Source organism: Chaetura pelagica, unplaced genomic scaffold (assembly GCF_000747805.2).
Source record: "Chaetura pelagica isolate M959 unplaced genomic scaffold, ChaPel_1.0 scaffold69, whole genome shotgun sequence".
NCBI lineage: Eukaryota > Metazoa > Chordata > Aves > Apodiformes > Apodidae > Chaetura > Chaetura pelagica.
In genome coordinates, this window is record NW_009970724.1 from 855,316 (window position 1) to 877,082 (window position 21,767).

Sequence of the window (21,767 nt, forward strand, 5' to 3'; positions counted from 1 at the left end):
TAGGCTTTTCTCAGTGATGACCAGTGATAGGACAAGGGGTAATGGGTGTAAATTGGAGCATAGGAGGTTCAAGGTGAATATCCAAAAAAATTTTTTTACTGTAAGTGACAGAGCACTGGAACAGGCTGCCCAGGGAGGTTGTGGAGTCTCCTTCACTGGAGACATTCAAAACCCACGTGGATGCGTTCCTGTGTGATGTGCTCTAGGTGACCCTGCTCTGGCAGGGGGGTTGGACTAGATGATCTTTCAAGGTCCCTTCCAGCCCCTAAGATTCTATGAAAAAGAAAGCAATTCAACAGATCTGCGTAGAAGCATTGACTGGTAATAAACTATAATACAGATACTGGCTTAAAAGTCTGAGAAGGTATCCTGGCACCCTTGGTGCTGTTAGTTCTTTTTCTTGCACTTTTTTCTTAAGAATTTATTGCAGGTTGCTCCCAGGTAAGGTAATTGAGAGACTCTTGGTCTTGCCTTTAAGTTATTGTGATACTGCTGTTGTCAATAGTATGGTTGGTTATGGAAGTGGTCTTAGGTAGGTTGAAGGTGTAAGGGACAGGATTCAGAGTGTGGGTGGGAGGAGGCTGTAAAACCTCGCACATGGGCTCATCTTGAAGTCTGAAGGGTTTCAGTAGTAGTATAATTTTACCTCTTCGTCTAACAGCAAGTTTTTTGCTTTAGGAAAAAGTAATGCATGTTAATGTCACATGCCTTGTTCTTTTTGTGACAGTCTTTGCACAGGAGGGTGATGGCAGTGAGTATGCCTGTTGAAGTAAGGAGCCAGCTGCAGGCTGTATCAGCATTTAGTATATCAACATACAGCCTTCAGGACCTTCCTCATGCCAGAAAATATCATTTTGGAAGGGTTCAGGGTATGACTTTGAATTCACTATTTGAAGTGTCTTCTGTATGCCACCTGAAGAGAAGTGGGTGGAGATTAATTTAAGCCTCTTGCTTTTACTGCAACCTCAGTTCAGAGCTTCCCAGTAACTGTGACACCCACAAGTGAGATTGTTTCAGAATAAAGGTTACAGAAATATCAAAATAATTGAGAGAAGGTTTGAGATTATATGGAAGTCATTCCTTTAACAAATGTAAAGTTTTCTGATTAGCAGTGCCTAATTTCTGCTAACTCTGCAAGTATGATGTTTGCAGGACTCAAACGCCAGTCCAAAATGTCATGTGTAGAAGTTGCACTAACGTGTCTAAGAACATGTTAAATACTGCTCCTTAATGAACTGCTCTGGTCACTGAATAGTAACAATGACATCAAAATAGGAGGTTAGGAGACCTGGGTCTTCTGCAGAATCTTTTTTAAATTGGCGGTTGGAGTTTTGCAGAGAGTTTCACCATGATTTGGTTGTGCTGAAATATAAGATGTCTTGCAGCAACACCAGTTTTGCAAACTATTGATGTGCTTTCCCTTTCCAAAGGTACTGGGAACCTTTTTAGTGAAGTGGAACCTGAGTATAGTACTTCTGTGTTGGGTTTATTTTTGTTGTGTACTCAGACCTAGTTCCTATTTAAAACTGTAATTCTGTGGTGTTCACTTATTTATATATCTAAATCCAGAGAACAGTTCTCTGTGGGCTTTGCTCTGATTGAGACAATGTTTCATATTGCTGTGAATTGTTCTCAGGGCTATAAAATCAACTTCTTAAACTATATGACTTCTGTCAATAGTTTGTTATGGCTTAATTGCTATACAGTTTGTTCTGAAAAGCGTATTTATTCAGCAGGCAATGAATCTTGTTTAAATATAGTCAACTGCATTGACTTTGTCCCTGTTTTTATCTTCTACTTGCTACTCAAACATTTGGTAGCAGCCTCAGAAGGTCACATCTAAAGGAGTTCTGTACCTGTGCTGAGATCAGCATGGTGGGAAGACTGTTCTGCCTGCAGCAGATGTTCCAGAATTCTCTCACTACACACTGAAAAATTACCCTTTAATATAAAAGCTGATGATGATAGGTTAGCACTTTTGCTGTTTGCAGTGCATGATGCTTAGTAGCTTGTGATAACTGGGTGTGATGCTTAGAGAGCTCCCAGTGTTACATGCATGGCCATGTCCACTCCATTTTTGCCTCATCATGACTGGTAGTTTGTAAGGATTGGGAGGCTGCTTGTTGTTATTCTGCCTCCAGAAATGTGATCGTGGCTCACAGCTTAGGTGCAAAAATGTTTCCCACTTTCCAAGCTCCCCTGCATAACATTAGCATCTATTTCCAGAAAGAAAAAAATTATATGAAAATGAGAGGATTTATCAGAGAGAATGACCCAGAGGATAAAAAGGTGGTGATTCCTTTTAGTATTCCTCATGTGTTTGTGTTTGCATCTGGTTAGGTAAGATGATTTAAGTAAAGAGACCATAGCAGAAAAACTCTTGTGGTGGTGGTGATATTTTCTGTGGAGGAGTTAATGGAATACTGGATGTACTAGTATTATGAGTCTTTTTAGTCTCAGCTTGGCTGTATTGGAGCAGGTGAGGAATTATGGGCACATAGGGGAGGTGAGGCACGTGGAAAGATCAAGCCAACCTGCGGCCTAGAATCTGGTCATTATTTTAGCAGCAAGTTTTTAAATTGCTGTGAAGTGTGGAATCCCTTTCATCAGCTGCATGCAGTTTCTCCACTCTTCCATCTATTCTGATTCAGCTTGTTTGTATTGCCCTTTTGTGAACTGAATCTGGGAAGTGATCATTTAAAAGCAAAAATGCCCTTTGCAGGGACCTTTTTTTCAAATAAGATTATTTCAGGGTTTTGTTTTTTTTTATCAGAGATCAAATAGCTTCTGGCACATGCACCATAGTTGCTCAGTTTCTTTCTGTTCTTCACTCTGTTTATGCCACTTTTATTTGATAGAGTTTTGTTTGTTTTTTACAGTGACTACAGTTCCTGTCTCACCTCTTTGATGGAAGAGGACTATGACCCAGAAGTGAATTCTTCACTGTAGAACAAGAAGCTCTTGTGGAATAATCTGTGTCCCTTTAAAAGCAGCACCCAATCTACAGAAAAATAGAGTAGAAGAGATTATTTTTGGACCTAGCATTTTTTTGTTCATGTGACCTATGTTTCAGCATGTAAATGGTGAAAAACAGGGAGATAAACATTTGTGCCTGCTTTTGAGCTTTATAGCAAGTAGTGCTTAGCTCTGTGGAGTGTTAACCAAGTTACGTGAAGACCAGAGTATATCCTAACATTCATTTTTTAAAATATTATACCTTTTTTTAGCAGATATATGTGATAAAAATGAAGTTTATATTTTAAGAGCACTTGGGCAGATTCTTCTTGTTTAGATCTCAGCATTTGGGGCAAACATTTTTATGTAAAACATCCTTTTTCCAGAGTGTTCAGGTTGATCTGCTGCAGATCATGCATTATCCAGCAGACTTGAGTGTATCTGTTCAGTATTAACCATGGTGTTGCTCTGAATGTTGTCATGCAGACTTGACAAACCTTTTTGTAATGTTCAGGCTGACTTCTCTGCTACCACGACCAGAGGAAATTTAATGAGGTGAACGTGGTTGTGGCTTTTTTTTTTAATATAGCTTACCTTCTTAGGTATTTTTTTTGGTAGTGAGAGTGCAAAGAGAGGTTAAAATGAGCAGCTGAGGGGGTGAAGGGCACAGTTGGCACGAAGTGCGGCCTCTCGTGCTCACTTGTGCTCTAGACGCACTGTTGCCTCAAGGCTGGCCTTAAAACATACTGGAGAAGGAAGGAACCCAGAAGTTAGCGAAGCACAGAAACTGAGGACATTGGACTTGAGAGGTCAAACTCAGGGTAAGTGATCATATATACTTGTTTCTCTGCTTATAAAGTGTTGACTTGATCATAGATAAATTAAAAGTGAAAAATAAAGCAAAGTGGTAAACTGGGTGACCTTCCACAAAAAGGCAGAATTCACTTATACAGAACAATATTGGAATTTTCATTGTTCTGAGCAGCGGAAGTTGCATTTCAGATTCCTTAGTGAGACCTGTCAGTTGGTCTTCAGTTAAACTTCCATTAAGGTCCTTCAACCGATTTGTATTCTGTTCCTAACCATTTGGTTTCTTAGCTATAAAAGCAATTTCAGCATAGGATATTCCCTGGTGTATGGAGGTTGGTGGATCTGGATGCAGTTTAAAGTTGGGGGTGCAGGCTTGGTTGTCTTCACATCTTTTCTGTGATCTGCTCTCAGTGTCTCTAACATAATCACCATATTTGTCATATTTGATTTACAGCTTCTGGAATAAAACTTGCAGTGATTCCCCCCATTTGTAGACTGAGACAACGAGCAATGAAGGAATGCACCCCAAATTCTGTCATGTCTTGATCTTACATGTCTGTGCACTGTATGGCTTTTGTATGCTGTTCTGTTTTCTTCCCACCTCCACACCCATCCTATCATGAATTTTATGGGTGTGTCAATTGTAAACAGGAAGTAACTAGGAATGTTTCAGTTCTTACCTGTTTTGGTTAGAGGAACACAGTTGGCAAGAAGGAAAAAATGCTTCAGTGTAATATGAAAAACTACAGCACTTTTCCCCTCGTATTCATATAGGCCAAGCTTTGGGAAATAAATCATATAGTTATTTCAGTTTGGAAAAGATGATGGAATATTCTTTTCATTTACAGATCCTGGCCATGAGGTTTGATGCCTCATTTTATTGAAGGGAGACACTGGACCTAAATGGCGCAGCATGACTTTGTTCCTGCCTGGCTTAACTTCTCAACACCACAGTCAACCAAGGTAACATTATTACAGATCACCTCCTTCTGCAGCCATGCCAATAATAAAGAGCATAAAATTGGCCCAGTGTTCTGTTGAATTTCAAGTGTTCAATTTTAACTACTTTTGTGTTTTTACAGAAAGCTTTTGGAAACATACTAAATTGAAAGTAATTTATGTTGTCTGTTTCAGCAAATGTTTCCCTTTGATTCAGAGCAGAAACAATTTTTGTGTTCAGACGTGGAAGTAGTTTCATCCATGTCTTTGTGTTGAGACTTGAGTGAGATTCCAAGTAGAACATCATTAAAGAAATGGCCCTGAATCTGTAGGGGTCAAGACTTAAGCTGCCACTTATTTAAAATTCAGGATATAATTTACATTTGATTTATGAAGGTAATTTGACCCTTGCTGAGTAGGAGATTGATAGTAAGCCCTTGAGCTCTTAACTCCAAACTCAGAAATACTCATTAGTTTTTTGCAACCTTAAAATGAGGCTAGTTTGCCTGTCACCTTCTTTCTAAAACTTGTTCTAGGTGAAGCTTAGGTTGACCCAGAAAGTCTGTTTTGGGAGTTTAACAATTGGTGTTACTTGTGTGGAGAAAAACATTTTAATAGCAGACCAGATCATGATGAACAAGAAAGAATACAGATTTCATCTTCATGCTTAAATATGAGGACACAACTGTGATTTCAGAATATTTGATCCATTTAAAACAAACATCTGAATGTTTTATAAATTAGGAAAAATGAAGAGTAAAAGATTCTTTGGAATCTTAATGCTAGAAGTGTTAGTGTTTTGTATGGCATCATCATTTCAGTACAAAAACTTACTCTAGTATCTCTGAATTTTAGTCAGACTGATTGGATCCTGTGTTCCTGACTACTCTTCTGTCTTTAGAAGGAGTGAAAGAGTGAGCACCTGTGTATCACAGAATTTCTTTAATTTTGCAGAAAGTGTGTGTTTGCAGAGGCTGCTGGTAAGATGAGGGTGTTAGGCTTTCTGATTCTGTGTAGGATACATGGATTTGTGTGCCATTCTGATCAGATTCTCATGATTGACATTGTTGGCTAAGCAAAGCAGATCTGGATTGTGTATTGCAAGCTAGTGCAGAAATGAGGAGTTTGGGATTGTGGGGTTGTTGTGGGTCTTTTTTCAGTTATCAAAATGTAACTATTGAACTGACAGGCTCCTGGAGTGCCTAATGAATGGTTCATTATATCACTTTTTACTTTCTGCAGTCCCCTGCAGCTACCTTTGAGAAACATGGAGAGCATCTTCCACGGGGAGAGGGCCGCTTTGGAGTGAGCCGTAGGAGACACAACTCTTCTGATGGATTTTTCAATAATGGGCCCCTCCGAACTGCAGGAGGTGAGTAGGAAAGGTCATAATGCAGCCTGAGAGCAGACATTTTGCAGTATTCTGCAGAATATTAATAACATTTTCCAAAACTGTACCTGTTCAAAGCCACCTATAAGAAACTTGTGCTATTATCTCCTTCCATGCCGTGTTCAGTCCTAAGGGGTTTCTGTGGTAGCTGTATGTCCATTGTGTAACTTGGTTTCTGATATAATCAGGTAGTATCTTAGTAAGTTTAGCCTAGTAACTACTTAGTGAACACTGACTTAACAAGAAAAACAGCGTGATATTTCCAGTGTTCTGCACAGTGTGTTGACCTTTTTATTTGCATACTTATCTCCTTTTGTTTAGACTGCTGGCATCAGCCGTCCCTTCTCCGCCATGATTCTGTAGATTCTGGTGTTTCTAAAGGAGCTCATGTTGGGCTTTCTGGCAGTCAGCCTGGCTGGCATGGTTCCTCACGGGGCCATGATGGTATGAACCAGCGTGGTGGAGGAGGAACTGGAGTTCATCGCCACTGGAATGGCAACTTCCACTCTCGAAAAAGTTCCGCCTTTCAAGAAAAGGTGCCTGTTGAATCCAGGGAGGAGAAGAAAGAAGATAAAGAGCAGTTGCAATTTGAAGAAGAAGACTTTGTAAGTGTGTAGCTTCTCAGTAGAGGTGGCAGCTATGAGAAGTAGCTTTTCCAATCTCATTTTTATTAGCATTGAAAGATGGTGAGGATCTACAGTGGCATTCCATTATCTGCTTGAGATCACAACAGATTTAATTAAATTATTCCTGTGCTGGAAGAATGCTAATTGGTACCCAGAGTCCTCAGGACTTTGACTTGTTGGTTTTGGCACATGACTATATTTTGCAAAATGGTTATTGTGAACTGAAGACAGCATTTTAACACACAAACCAAATCTTCAGTGAAACACATATGGTGACACTTTGGTCTGCTACAAGAAAAGCAGTTGTATATGGAGCCCTTTTTGGCTCCTAAGTACTTCTATTCAACTTATATTCAGTCTGCCTGTTCCTGTCTTACGCTTTCTGGTATGTGTTGATGTTTGTGATAACCTTCACAAGCTTGTTCATGACATGCTCAGATGTTTTCAGCCATCTATTGTGAATCTTCTGGATTAGTATTTTGTTATCAGAGATGTTTCCCTGTCTCTGTTGATCTGTGGATCAGGGTTTCTTGAGTCACTTAGTCCATCAGTATCTCCAGTTCATCAGCTTTATTCTGACCCAGCATTCTGTCTCACATGTTACTATTGATATAATAGTCTCTTACATCCTGTCTCTATTTTAGTGCAATGTCTTTGTTTTTCAGACTTAGTACTTAGGACCTACAGCTTTCATCCTTACCATATGCTTTCCTTGATGCTAATGCTTTGCATATATACACCTTTTCTGCTTTCCCATCTTTTTTTTTTTCCTCCCGGTTCCTGATTTTACTGTCATCAGACCATATGTTTTGCTTTTTGCATCTTGTTTCTTGCTCTCTCTAGGCACCTCTTGACCAGTGTAATGAGGCCAGGATCCTCTGTAAGGCTGTGATTGCTCAGTCCCTCCCTTCACCTGAAGCAATTCCTCCCAACTTCAATGTTCAATTCATTGCTGCCTACAATAATGAGAATTTCTAGTGATAGTCTGCACCTTGCATGTATTATCTTGAGCTTTTTGCTGTCTTACTCAGTTTTTCTCTCTGGAGGGCTGTTAACAGCTGAAATTTTTGTGGCAGTTTAGTGGCACTGCCTCTATTCAGGAAGTTAGGAATTGGAGTGAAATACATGAATGCTGCTTCAGGCCAAAATCTCGAATCTCCTCTTAAATTGCCTCAGAAACCAGTTTAAGCTGCTGGGTTTTTTTTTTCAGTGAAGTACCTGGGGAGTGTTGAACTCCTCTAGGAGTGGTGTCCTGCATCATAGGATGGTTAACACCTGGAGGGAAATGATAAATTAGCTTGTGCGTAGATTTCTGTTAATCTTATTTCTCAGTAATACTGTAATTCAGGATTTCTCTAAGATGCTTCTTTCAGACTGTCAAAAACCTGTTGAAATGTAGAAAGGTTTTGTAACAATTGCAACGTTGCACTGTTGTAGTCTTATCTTGGTCTAAATCTTTCTTCCATGTACTTCTTTATTCTCTTATTTAGTTCCTTGATGAGTGCCTTTCCCAAACTAAATGGCTGTTTCTTCTGTAATTACTGTCTCCCCCCATGTTTGTTTGTTTTTTTAAGATGATGGTACTGTGTAGCAGGAAGCTTTGCTAAATAACTCCTATATTGTTTTTGCCACAGTCTTAAATTCTCCTGTGGTGTGAGCACCTCTGCTGTAAAACTGACCTGTAACTAAAAAATGAAGCACTGAAACAGAGGAATTTCTAGGGTCTGAGGCAGGAATTTATGCTATGGTGTTGCATTTTTTCCTAACTCTTATAGAACGGGAATGCCTACTATTTCAGAAGCTTATTGTTGGAGACTTACCCTGTCACTATAATAACTAACATATGAAGAATTTATTAAAAAGGAAAAAATTGCTTTATTTTGCACTGAAGTTATTTGGGATGGGGGAAGAGGAATAGCTAATCAAAAACTCTTACTGAATGCTTAAAGTTTCTGCCTCAAGCTTGAACACATCCTTAGTTGTTTCACTAACTTGAATTCTGATAGTGAATCAAAGATAAATGTGCTTGTAGTATTGTCTTGAAGAGTGTCCTCTGAAGCTTAACATAAATTTACCTGTAGATTTTTTTGTCAGTAAATGTACATTTATTTATTTATTTATTTATTTTTACATTAGGAGCCTAGTATTGCTTTGGGAGCTTTTTATTGGTTAATGCATACTTATTGTATAAAAATATTTGGGAAATGAGACTAGAGGCTTCGTATAATCTGGATTCTGTTTTCTATTTTGAGCTGTTGATTGAATACCTTAATCTTGTGTGTATTGGTTGGTAGAATCTTATTAATCATATAGTTAAAAGACTAAAGAGTCCATCCTGAACCCTCTGATAGTTCTGTTGGAAATACAGTAGAAGCCAAGGAGAAAACAATGATTTGGAAATGACTTGTGACAAAGCACTATTGTCATTTGGGTGCTGTTCAGAGAAATCTGCTTGTACTCTGGGTTCCTAGAAGCATAATGTTATGTTAATACTGAATTTTTTGTTGTTGTTGTATGCAGTATAATGATACACTTATTTGCGTTTTCCTTTTACAGCCATCTTTGAATCCAGAAGCTGGAAGACACAATAACCAAAACAAACCTTTAGGAACACCTTCTGGAGTATGGGGTAGGTAAAGGTTTTTACATTGCTGTAAAGAATGTTGAAGCAGAAAGTTGTAACTTTATGTTAAAATGCTGGGGTTGTCTGCTCAAAAAGATTTTAAAGACTTAAGTGAAGCAGTTGGCAGCTTTCCCTCCTCTCCCAGCCTTCACTAATCTCTTGGCATTTTTGTCCACTTTCAACTGTGCTTGTCTTGTCATAGAAAAACTGCTGGTGGCAGTAATGTCACTGCATTTGCTTCCTGTCTTCCTGCAGTTACAACTTCATGAAGTCATCACTTGAAGGGCAAAGCAGAATTGAGTGAACCTAGATGTTAGTTCCTGACTAATGATCTTTGTATTAGAAATACAGCAAAACTGTCATAATTATCTGGCTTGGATTTGTTTGCTTTTTTTAAAACTTGGAACAGGCTTTTGATTCTGCTGTGAAATGTAAATCTATGTATTTTTAAAAAAAACAGTGAAACAAAGTAACAGTTCTAGCAACTAAATACAGGCTTGTTAATCTCGTTAAAATACGCCTAGATTAGTTGGGTTAGATATTGTAATTAGTACAAATTTCAAAAAAGAAAATGGTTTTTTCTATAGTACCAGCTTGTATTCTTTTTGTATGTTTGTTAGGTAGCTATTGTTCTGCTCAAAAACTGATAACAATTAGCCTTTATGGGGCTTTTAACCATTTATACTATTCCTGTTGTTAAGTTGTTCTGCTCTTGACAATGTGTTGATTTGGCCTAAGAAATATTTATTGTGCTTGTTTGGAAAAGCAATGTGTCTTTTGAGTTACAAGATATGCAAAGTATTTTTGCTGTGTTAGTGAATTAACAAAGCTGATCCATAATTGCTAAAAAAAAACCCAAAAACGCTGCTGGCTGTTCTGATTCCTCTAATGTGGTGGAAGGCAGTTAGCTGATGTCACTGTAGGTTTTTCCCTTCAAAGATTGGACTCTGACATCCTTATCCAGGATCTTTGCTCAAAGCTGAAACGAAATACAGCTGATAGCAGCCTCAGATTCACATGTGTAGCAGTAAGATTGAGAGGGTACAGTATACTGAAGCTGATATGAAACTGAACCTTCGTAATTCAAAATCTTCCTTGTTTCATTTTTACAGAAAACCCCCCTAGTGCCAAGCAACCTACCAAGATGCTGGTCATCAAAAAGGTTTCAAAAGAGGATCCTGCTGCCGCCTTCTCAGCTGCATTTACATCACCTGTTTCTCACCTGGCAAATGGCAACAAAGCCACCACCATTGTCCCAAGTGTCTACAAAAATCTGGTTCCTAAACCTGCAGCTCCTCCTTCCAAGGTACAGGGGGTTTCCAACCAAGTTAGTGAACTTGGGAATAAGCCCCTAACAACTAGCAGAAGTTGGAATCCAGTAGTTTCTGGGATAGTGGCCTTTACAGGAGAGGTCTGTTTACTACTAACATTGTTGTTCTTTGCTAAAATGCCATTTGGTCCTGTCCATACAGAGAACTAACCTCTCTTCTGACTATACTAACCTCTGTTTGAATGGGTGTGTTCTCATCCATTAGACAAATCCTTATCTTAATTAGACAAAACAAGCAGTGCTGGAGAAGTGGAATGTGTGCTGCCATGTGCACGTGACTACCTTGAAAAATCTTCATTGAGTTACAGTACTTTGATGTGTTTAAAATGCAATTGAGGCTAAGATCAGATTAGATTGTAACATCCTGCAATTTAGCTCTAATTTAGTTGAGCCTTAAAGACAACCTGGAAAAATAATGGGTTTTGTACTGTAATTCATTTACTGAAATAAGCAGAAGTGTTGAAAGAACAAATAGGGAGTTTTTTGCTTGGTTCTAAGCTTTATCTAACTCATTTTTTCCAGAGAATCTGAATGTATTGATGTTCTAGAAACTTTAAAATTGATAGTGAAAATTATTTGCTAGGCTTTTCTTTAAAAACGTATGCAAATACTTTGAGTTCTAAAATTTAATACTGGCTGTAACATTAAAAAAAAAATCTTTCCAATTATTAAAGTAGATTAGTCTTGCACGCTTAAAAGATAAAAGCAAAATAGGAAAGAAGAAGGAGTTTTTTGTAAGAAAGCAAGTTTAGAGCTTCTTCCTCTCTTTCTAAGCTTCTCTTCATTCAGGCCAAATTTTGCCAACTACACGAAAATCATAGTGGTTAAAATCATTATCAGATTGTCTGCTGGTGTCATCAACAGGCTTTTGTTAATGGACAGTGACCACTGGCAAAGCTAAAAGGTGGGAGGTCAGCATATCTTTAGGCTGATAAACTGTGTGTGGGATGCCTTTTTTAAAGGTACAGACATAAAGCAGGTGTGGTAGGATGCATAATTTTGAAGACTAAAGTTTAACAGAAGTTGCAGTGTATAAAGTAGCAGAGGGATCAAAACATTCCGTTGGACAAAGTCAAAGCTGTCACAGGCAAACTGAATGAAGTGTGTTTTTGCTAAGTTGTACCAAGTAGTATTGAAAGGAAGAGAACTGGTGGCAGTGAAACAAGTGCGTTCTTTCTTGGCTGATTGAGATGACTAATTGTTCACAGTCGAACAATCCATGAAGGTCATAATCTGCAAATGATTCTGTTTGATAGTCAGCTCCAGTTGTGCTTCAATTTAGTGGCCTCCCTAAGAAAGCAGCAGGGGTCTGTCTGTGGATTTGTCTGAGCTGCCCCTTTGTGGAAGCTGGGAGAACAACAGTCAGGAGCTGACTGGGTCAGTTGGGTATCCAAGCACTTCAGCCACTGGATCCGCCGAGAAAGACTTCCTGTCATAGGAATTCTGCACTCTCATTTTAGTACCAGGAGACGTTGTGCATACAGAGATATTTTCTGGGTTTGAAGGGAATGTTTGGAATGAGTGCTGTGAATCCTGAATAATCAATTCTGTCATGTGGACTGCTCTTGTTTTTAAGTTGGAGTGGAAGAGCATTGTGGATGGCTTCCTCTACTGATTTATTTATTCTAAAATTAATAAAACAACTCAGTGGAGAGTTAGAACATACTGAAAGAATGGCTCCTGCTGTACTTGCTTGCAGGAGGCAAGATCTGTGTGTCTCAGATTTAACTCATGCAGTAATTATTTGCTAGGGACTTTTTAGGAAGCAAAGTAGGCTTCATAATTCTAATGGCTAAAAGGAACAAGTATAGTTTAGTGCTCTGACAAGTGTATTTCTGGTGCTATTTGATAGAAGTTTCTTGTTTGGATCCTTTTTGTAAAGACTCACTTCACAGTGCTTGTCCTTGGTTGATAAGAAAGGTGCAGAAATAACATTCCAAGTAACAAAAACTTATCTTGAAGCCTTTGCTTTTCAGCCAAATCACCAGTGTATTTGAAGGGATACTGCAGAGACTATCCAGAGCAAAATAGCAAGTGCTCATGAACTTCAGTGAACTGATTTTTTTCTTTTTTTCTTTCTTCTTCTGTTATTGTTGCTGAATCAATGCAGTGATGGACACTTTCAGAGCTTCTCCCTTGCACAAGGGAAGTTCCTGTTAAGTGATGCCAACCCTTTCTTTGTGGTACACTGTTCCCATATGAAATGTGAATTCAGTTGAGATTTTTTACTTCCCACCTCTGGGTAGATGTAATGTGCATTGCTTTACACAGTGTTGATTCCAGTAAATGAAGAGCAAGGCTGGATTTTCTCTTTGAGCTCTAATGGTGTTTCACTGGAGGGTGGTGTCCATGAAGTAGAATTGTGTGTGGTTTGGGGAAAACAGAAGATGGGGAACAAACAATAGGTGTCAAAGTAAATTTCTTGAGAGTGTTCTTGGAGAGGGGAGGAAACAAAAATCTTTACAACAGTCAAAAAAATATTGATTTGTTTTACTACTTGCAAGCAACCTCTTGTGCCTTACAAAATACTCAACAGTGAATGTGTTCTCTTCAATCTAGCCAAGCCCATGGAAGGCCAACAGAAGTGAACATAAACCAGGCTCGCTTTCCTCCAGCCGTGACTCTGCCTTTACCAGCCCAGTGTCTGTAACCAAACCAGCGGTACTGGCGAGTGGCTCAGTCCTCACCTCTCCCAAAGAGGTAAGGGGTTGGGTTTGGGAGTAGAGTGGGAACTTTTATCACTGTCACCTACCATAGCTTAAATATGATAAAGTCCTCTCTGTATATGGTACACCTGCCTTGATACCCCTGAAGAATGACTCACATGTATGTTACTAGCATGTTCTGCCACATCTCTTATACATTAGAATTAAAAATGTGGTTTACCTGGATGTAAAGCTGCCTGAATGTAAAGCCATTGGTGTTTGTCCAAATGTATTAGAATTTCCCTCCAATATTTTTTTAAAAGTGCTAATGCTTTAAATAGTGATGCATAACTAGACATCTGTAAACTTGGTGTTATAGAGGAAGGGTAATCTTCCTCATTTCCTTTCTCAAGGAGGGTAACAGCACAAGCAATGAGCTCTGAGAGGGTTGAGGGGAGTTAATCTATGTTCATGTATCTTCAGCTTCAGTGTCTGTTTTTAATTTTGGTGTTGGAAGGAGGTGAGATGGAAACAGATTTACCTCCACTTTTGGTTTTAAGTATGAAGAGAACCTTACATATGAACCTGTTAACATTTCAGCAGCATTTTGCCCAACATTTCTGTGCCTCACTTAATAGCTTATATACAAAATGCTGTTTTGGAGCTTGAAATCCACAAAGCTCAATAGAAAAATGACACTGAATAACTTTTCTCCTCTGCTTCTGGGAATCAAGCTTCAACAGGTTTGTGATCTTATGTAAAAAGAGTAATAAAAGAGACTGTGTTAAGTGACGTACTCGCATAATTTAAAATTAGTCTGTTTGCATTTAAATGTAACTTTGGGTTTTTTTCCTAGTTGTGTATTTGTATTTTTCCTTCACACCTTCACAGATTTTATTTTGGAAATAAGACTTAGTAATCTTTATGGTTCTCTGCTTTGCAAGCTTTAATTTGCAACAGTCTGTACTTAGCTGCTTTAGCTTTTGCTGAGTGTAAAAGCAATTATTAAAAGCAATAGTTAACAAGTATGCAGCTGACAGTTTGACAAATAGATCTTGCACTGTATTCCCCAGTAGGCAGCTGGGTTTTCCCCAGAACAAGCAGTCCTTCCTTTAATAATTCCTGTATTACCAGCATTAATCAACTAAATAAAAAGGGCTTAAAAATTCCTCACAAGTAAAATCTAAACACTTGTAATATATTTTTCTTTGAATGTGTTGGAGGCATGCAGTATGAAAACACAGATCCATGGCCAGCAAATACTGCAGTAATCCCAGCTCCATAGGCCTACTGCCAGTAATCTCTGCCTTTTAATTTCTGAAATGGGAATCATGCCCTTCCTGCAGAAGTGTTGGAAATAGCACCTTTATTTGTGAGAGATCACAGTGTGTTGACAACTAAAAGGCTGCCAGCTAGCACTGGCACATGACCCCATGAGATGGTCCAAGACAACCAAATTAAGATATAGTCTGAATTCTTAAATTTATACAGAATGACTTTGTGGTTAGAGTAAGCACCCCTGTTAAGCAGACTGGTATCTGAGATCATCCATAGTACCCCCCTTTAAAAACAAAATCTGAGAGATGTTTCAGTCAAAGAGCTAAACCTACCTTCCTAGGAAAGATACCAAAAAATGCCTACATATCCTTTTTACAGAACACTCTCTTAGTGTTATAAAGCCTTCTACAGGAAGTTATTAATAAAATCAGAATCGAGATAAAATTTAATTTATTTTCAGAACTTTTTCTAAACTTTAGCTTTAACTGTCTTCATCTAATTTGTACAAATTAAGTTTTAGTACCTCAGCAGCTCTATACAGTGCTATTCAAACAGCTACTTCTAGGAAAGAGCTCAAGAGCTTTTAGTATAGGATTCCAAATCACTAGAACACATCTAATTTTTAGTCTTTTGTTCCTTATTATCTTCTGTCACTACAGTCAAGCTAATTACCATGTTGAGAGCTTTAATTTCAGTCCTATGCTAGCTTTTTATCCTAATATTCACAGTCACTTGTTATGTCTTTTACAATAGCTGATTTGTTCCTTACTCCGTTGAATTAGACAAAATCTGTGAAGGCCACTTGAGAAATGTTTACAGTAAGATACTGCTTTCAGCCTGTACTTCCCTGAAAGGCATCGTTCCACACTAGTGTTTCATATGCAGGCATTTGATTTTAATTTTCATGTGCAGCAGTTGCTGCCTTGTTTTTGTTTGCTGAATATTTTTGTTCTCTAGATCTTTGCTCAGAGCACCTTGAGTATGATAAAAATACTTTGTTACAAAGGAGATTAGTTTTTAAGAGCCTGAATTTTCAGCCTTTTCACCCTAGTTTAAAAAAAAAAAAAAGGTGTGTGGAGAGAAAAACACTACAGGCTTTAGGAAATTTTCCTCTATTTTAATATTGCAGGGAAAACAGTAACAACAATAAAGCAGGTAAGTGAAGGAAAAAAGGAAGATAATACATGCAAGATTCTAGTGTCAAGTGTCCACATTAATGACTAGATTCCTCATTGTCTTAGAGTAGCCAGACATGAACTCCATATATGAGCTGGAGGTTAAGATATTGGGAGCTTTCACCTGACATGATTTTAGATTTCTTTTGATGTTCAGTCAAAATGATGGAACAAATGAAATTGAAAGTTCATCTTGGTCAGTCATGTTTTTATTGCAGTGTTGTGGCTGGGGTGCTGCTGATGTGCAAACTGTTGTGCCTGACGCCTGATTCACAGACTCAAGATAATTAAGGAAGCTTAAACACTGTGGAAGAGTGTGGGAGGTTACCTTGGGTTCATGAATGGAGCTGATTTCCCACAGGCTCCAGGGTTGTCTGTGCCTGGCTCCACACTGACCCAGCTGGGCTGTGAGTGTACATGGCACGGAACCAGCAGCCTGCTCTTCAGGGGAGGACACTGAGGCTATGGGTACCTGTATTTCACAGCTAGCTGTGGTTAGTTCAGGATGTAACCACTCCCTGGAAGGAGATTACCACCCCATAGCTTAATTTCAGGGTAGTGTCTGTCAGACAAATATTAATTGAGCCTAATTAATTTTTAAATTTTTCTCGAGTAAGAGTCCTGCATGAAGTTCTCTGCCTTAATATTCTGTTGTGGGCTCCAGCATTGCTGGAGAGAGTTAGATTAAGGAACAGAATACATGTATTTCTGGCCATGTGACTTCATTCCAAGGGGAAGAAAAAATTAAGACTCAAAAATGATAGGTGGGAGAACAGTGTGCTGGTAAGGAAGGTGAGTGTGCAACCCTAGTGAGTATTTTCATGCGAATCTGAAATTACGGGTTTCTGAGGGGCTAAGAGCCAAAGAACCGATGAATGTTTGAAAGGTGTAAGCACAGGTTTTGAAGAGGGAGGGCACAAGTACACTTTGGAAAGTCTCTAATGTTCTACCTTCCCTGTCTAGAGTCCTTCCAGCACCACCCCTCCCATTGAGATCTGCTCTTCGCGCCTGACGAAGCTGATGCGCCGTACCACTGATAAAAAGAGCGAGTTCCTGAAGGCACTGAAAGATGATAGGAATGGGGAGATAACTGAGAACAGAGAGTGTGACAAGCTGGATGATGTAAGATCTCTGTCCTTACTGTATATATTGTCACTGGGTATTTAAGGAGTTGGGTACTGAAAAAAAAACACGACAGCGCAGTGTATGTAGATCAGGCTCTGGAGGAGGAAAGGAATGACTTCCATTGGTCTGGCTCACATGCCAGCAGAAGCAGAGCACAGCAGTGTGATGAAGGGAGGTTCCTAACTTGATGAAATAGAAATAGAGAAGTAGTAGAGGACGTGGAAGGGAAGGCCACAGATGTTGAAGGTAATCTGGATTTTTGCAAGAATTTTAGTGGAGTAATACTATATTTTATCTTAATTTGTTTTCAAACTTCCTTGTCAAACTCTGTCCACAGGAAAGTTGAATTTAGTGCTTGTGAGAGGTGCAGGGTAGTGGCTCAAGCCTCAGAGGCTTGCACCACATTTCTAAATGCATAAGTCTGGCTTAATGTGGTTGTAAAGGCCATCCTTAGGAGTATTTCATTTTCATACTGTTCCTACTCTCACTCTGAAGCCCACTGATGATGACTTTGTAGCACCAGCATGTACTCCCTTGACACAAAAGCAGCATCCACCAAATGTAATTCATACTGTGTTGTCTTGTCACAGGTAGGAGTTGTTTTCAACCATTATCAGTCTGGGCTCTATAAAAAAACACAGATTGAAGGTGAAAGGTTTTAATTCCAGAAGCAGAAGCTTGAACTTGGAACTGTGCTATTGGCATGCCCTGTGCAAGCACACTTTGATGCTTTTAATTTTCTTTAGATGGAGAGCAACAGCACACCAGAACCAAAGGAAAACTGGGAAGAGAACTGCCATCAGAATGGGCTTTCTCTCCCTTTGCCGGAGGAGGGGGAAAACCTTTCCCATTCGTTGGAAGCAGAACACAGGTGAGTAAATGGCAAAAAAAGGTGTCTGGGAGTGTAGAAAAGCAAGCCCTTGGACTGAGTGAGGAGAAGGAAACTGTTTCAAACTCTCCAGGAAGCAGCAGTAGCTTTGTGTGTGCTGAGCTAGAGGTAACTAGTGCCAGACCAGGTGGAGTGATACTAAATAATAAACCAAGAAAATAAACCAAGAAACTGATGACAGCAGAGCCAAGATACTGCCACAGTGTATAATTAAGTTCCTGCACTTCTCTAGTGCCACATCCCTATATGTTAATGCTGCCTAGATATTTACCTGCCCATGTGCATAGTGAGCACAAACTTAGTGTGATTCTGGTTCATTTACAAGCAGGTGTCTTAAATGGAATGGTCTGAAGGCTGGAGATAAAACCTTACATCAACATAGCACTTTCTGTCTAAACTTACAATACTCCTGTGCTGCTTTAAGTACTGTAAAAGTGGGGGAGAGTTAAGGAAATATTTACCTAATATTTCTGCTTGTATCTCAGTTCAGTGAGTAAACAATGTGTGAGCATCTGGTGTAAACAGATAGTAAGTTTTAGGAGAATCCAGAGCTAAGATACTGGTTTAATTGTCTTATATCCTCCTTCAGTGTCCTTGGGTAGAATTGCAAATCTCTGCCTTGCTTTCCTTCTGCCAGTCTAGTTATTTACCCATTGTGCAGGTCTGCTGATGATTAAATATTTGTAAAAGAACACTGAGTATGAAAAATGTTGGATAAACATAAAGCATTGTTGAAGTGATCTGTAATATAGAAGATTCCCTGGGGAATTGGGAAATCTTGTGCTTCATGGACAGAATGTTCTCTCCTTTGCCATTTTTCCCTTGCTTTAATTCCTGTGCCTCTTACTTTCTTTGCAAATCAGGTTATTGAAAGAAATGGGATGGCAGGAATATCCTGAAAATGATGAGAACTACCTTCCCCTCACGGAGGATGAGCTCAAAGAGTTCCAAATTAAATCAGAGCAGGTATGTTTACAGCTCTGGCCACTTGTAACTGCTCTTCTCCCTCTCCCTTCTTATGAACAAGTCTTCTGTGGTGTAATTCTAAGGATGTTCTGTAAGACAAAGCATTGAAGTGAGATTGTAGTGCAGTTGATGACTGTTACCTATGCACATCGTGTGTATACAGTTAAAATATTTGTGTTCACAAATGGTTAGTAACAGTTACCCTCTGCATTTTTGCTTGTTTTAAAACTTGCTTTCGTTCCTACAGCGAAGAAGAAACGGATTTGGGAAGAATGGATTTCTTCAGGGCCGCAGCTCCAGCCTGTTGTTCCACTGGAGAAGCACTTTTAAGACAAAGATTGAGGACTCAGACACAGAAACTAGTAGCAGCGAAACATCAGATGACGATGCCTGAAAGTGGGCACAAGAAAATTAAAATCAATAAAACCAACCCAATAAACTCAGTTCATAGTTCAACATGTGTTTGGGGTTGTATAAACTAAACAGAGTTTATTCTGTCTCCAGTCTGTTCAGTTGTTTTTTTTTTTCTTTTGTTGTTGATACTTCATGCACAAGGGAAATAATTGTATCCCAAAGAAGAGAGAAATTGGCTTCTTTAGCTTTTTCTTTTGGTTTTGCCCTAATGCTTAATAGAAGTTTGTGCAGCTAGCAAATTTTGACAAAAATCCCTTGTGGGGCAAGTGCACAAGTTCAGTCTTGTAAGCAGGATACAAGTGGCTGACTGATCTTTGCAACAAGCTTCTAACAGTGCCGCCTGCATTACATAATGTCGTGCGGTAACAGTGTGCTAAAACAATCATTGTCAATGACAAAATGGCTATTGAAGTTCTAATTATGTTAAATTAATGCTAATAACATGAATATTTTTTTTATTTTATTTTTTTTTTGGCGGCTCGGGGAGCTTCATCACTTAACCAGGCGTTTGTGGTTTTCTTTTTTTGGGTACAGCTGTAAAATATTTGGATATAGGAATTGTTTGTGTTCTTCTTCTTGCAGCCTTGATATTCAGGGTGGATTGTAAAATATAAATTTTTTGTGAGATTTCAAAGATTAAGATTATTTTGATAACATTATTTACAGATTTAAAAAAAGTGACTATCACATTGAGTCTGTATGAGGGGGAAAAACTACTGCATCAAAAATAACTAACTTGGAATAAATATTTTGCATCAGTTTGCCAATTCTAATTGTCTTTCTTATGTAAGAAAAGCTTTCCTCTAAAGGGACCTGCAACTTTGGGGGTTTAATAGCACTGGGGATAAATAGTTTCTTCTCCGCTGTATTTTTCCACTTGGCAAACATTGCTGTAGCACTCAGACTGCAGGAGCTAAACTCTTCCTTTAAGAAGGGAGAGGGAGAACAATGGTGAGATGATAGCCTCTGTTTGTTTGTTGTTGGGTTTTTTTGTTTGTTGTTGTTTTTTTTTAATGAAAGAAAATAATTCCAATTATCTCCCACTGAAGCAGTTTGCTTTTTTTTTTTTCGCTTCATACAAAATCGTGAAGCTCGACTGGTCGGTGTCACTTGTTCCTAGTGCAATGCTGCTGTTTATGTTCACAACGTGGCAAGGGAATGTCTGAATCCAAAGCTGTTTTCATTGAACTCTTTTTTAAAAATTCATGAAAACATTTCTATTAGATTAAAAAGGATTTTACAAACAACTCAGTTGTGGCCTAAGCTATTTCAGTGTCTGTTTTAAGTTCAGCTTGTACACAAATGTTTTGGATTGGAAAGTACACGCATGGTTGTGCACTGTTTGCAGGAGGGCTGGATGCAATTGCACATGGAGTACAAAATCCTGTCTTGCTGACCTGGGGGGATTTTATCTGAGGTCTTGCTTGGATTTTTTTTAATCCACTCCTGGCCAGGCAGAGAAGTGTAATAGAATTTTAATGTTTAGCTGTGAATCTTTGCATCTGAACTCCAGGAATGCTCTCGGCGACACCAGGTGTAACTCTGCTACTTGTGCTCTTAGTTCCCACTGACACTGGGACATTGTGCTGCAGTTGACCCCTTGGGGGAGAGGGGCAAGGGGTGTTTATTCATTGCTGCTGTCTGGAAGCCAAGCTCCAGTTGCTGTGTCTGTCTGGGGATGCTTGAGGGAGTGCTTGGACTCCTGTACGACATTTCACAGCTCATCTAGTTCCTGTGGAAGGTCCTACCACTTTGGTCCCATTAAACGTCTTTTCTCTGGAAAAGTTTATATTTTTTTTATTAGCTTCCTACATCCTTTTAAGTGAAAAATTATGTGGAAGTGTTTGTGATTTTGACAAGAAGGGGGTAAAGTTTTTTAAATTCCTTCATATCACATCCATACTGATAAGCACTTTTAATGGACAAACTGGTTTGCTGAACAATTCCTGGCTAGAGGCAGAACCCTGCCTAATGTGGGACGGGACAGCACAGCCGGATGTGTGTGCTGAGCTCCTGCTGTTCTGTTCCAAAGGCTGTGCCCCAGCCCTGTGAGGGGATGTATGTGGTTTAAGCATCGATTAAACTGTCAAAGTGTTACCGCCTCTGGGAGGGTCTAATTGAGCAAATCCCCACAGATCGAACGGCAGCTTTTTCCTGAGGAAATCACTGATGATCTGCGGCTGGTATCGCGGGCAGCAAAGTGGGAGGGTGACCCGCAGCACCCTGCGAAGATCCTGTGGATGCTCAGCGTGCCAAGACAGGCGCAAGGACGGAAGGGGGGGAGCTGTTTTTGGGAAGGGATGGGGCCCTGGACACCTGTGGCAACAAAAGGGGGATAGAAGGAGCTGTTTCCATCTCGGTGTGGAGGTTGCTCGTTACCTTCTGCTGCGGGCGGCTGCTGCAAGAAGCCCTGTGCAAGCAGCACAGGAGCGCGGTGGGGGGACAGAGCAGCCTCTTGCTGCTGGCGGGGCCTCCCCCGCCTTGTTTTTCCGTGATTGCGCAGGTGACCGAGCAACATCTTTCCCCTTTTCACCGTGGCAGTGGTAAACACTGGGGAATCGCCAGGGCTGCGGCCGCCCTGCCCTGCCCTGCCCGGCCCCGC

At 39.6% G+C, this 21,767-nt stretch overlaps 1 protein-coding gene across 1 annotated transcript; it reads left to right on the forward strand.

Moving 5' to 3' along the window:
- Window positions 1-3,509: 3,509 nt before the first annotated feature.
- GPBP1L1 (GC-rich promoter binding protein 1-like 1) lies at window positions 3,510-19,932 on the forward strand. The gene is made up of 11 exons (XM_010006551.1): window positions 3,510-3,776; window positions 4,614-4,728; window positions 5,947-6,076; window positions 6,416-6,699; window positions 9,277-9,349; window positions 10,456-10,649; window positions 13,233-13,373; window positions 16,735-16,893; window positions 17,643-17,767; window positions 18,649-18,751; window positions 18,999-19,932. Exons 2-11 carry the CDS (start codon window positions 4,669-4,671, stop codon window positions 19,143-19,145), a joined length of 1,416 nt encoding a protein of 471 aa, XP_010004853.1. The 5' UTR covers window positions 3,510-3,776; window positions 4,614-4,668; the 3' UTR covers window positions 19,146-19,932.
- The last annotated feature ends 1,835 nt before the right edge of the window (window positions 19,933-21,767 follow it).

Excerpts from the sequence above, each read along its gene's own strand:
- GPBP1L1 (XM_010006551.1), top strand. The coding sequence starts at position 4,669 with ATGGCGCAGCATGACTTTGTTCCTGCCTGGCTTAACTTCTCAACACCA. Across the intron at positions 6,700-9,276 it reads AATTTGAAGAAGAAGACTTT|CCATCTTTGAATCCAGAAGC; the intron begins GTAAGTGTGTAG and ends TTCCTTTTACAG. Across the intron at positions 17,768-18,648 it reads TCGTTGGAAGCAGAACACAG|GTTATTGAAAGAAATGGGAT; the intron begins GTGAGTAAATGG and ends TTTGCAAATCAG.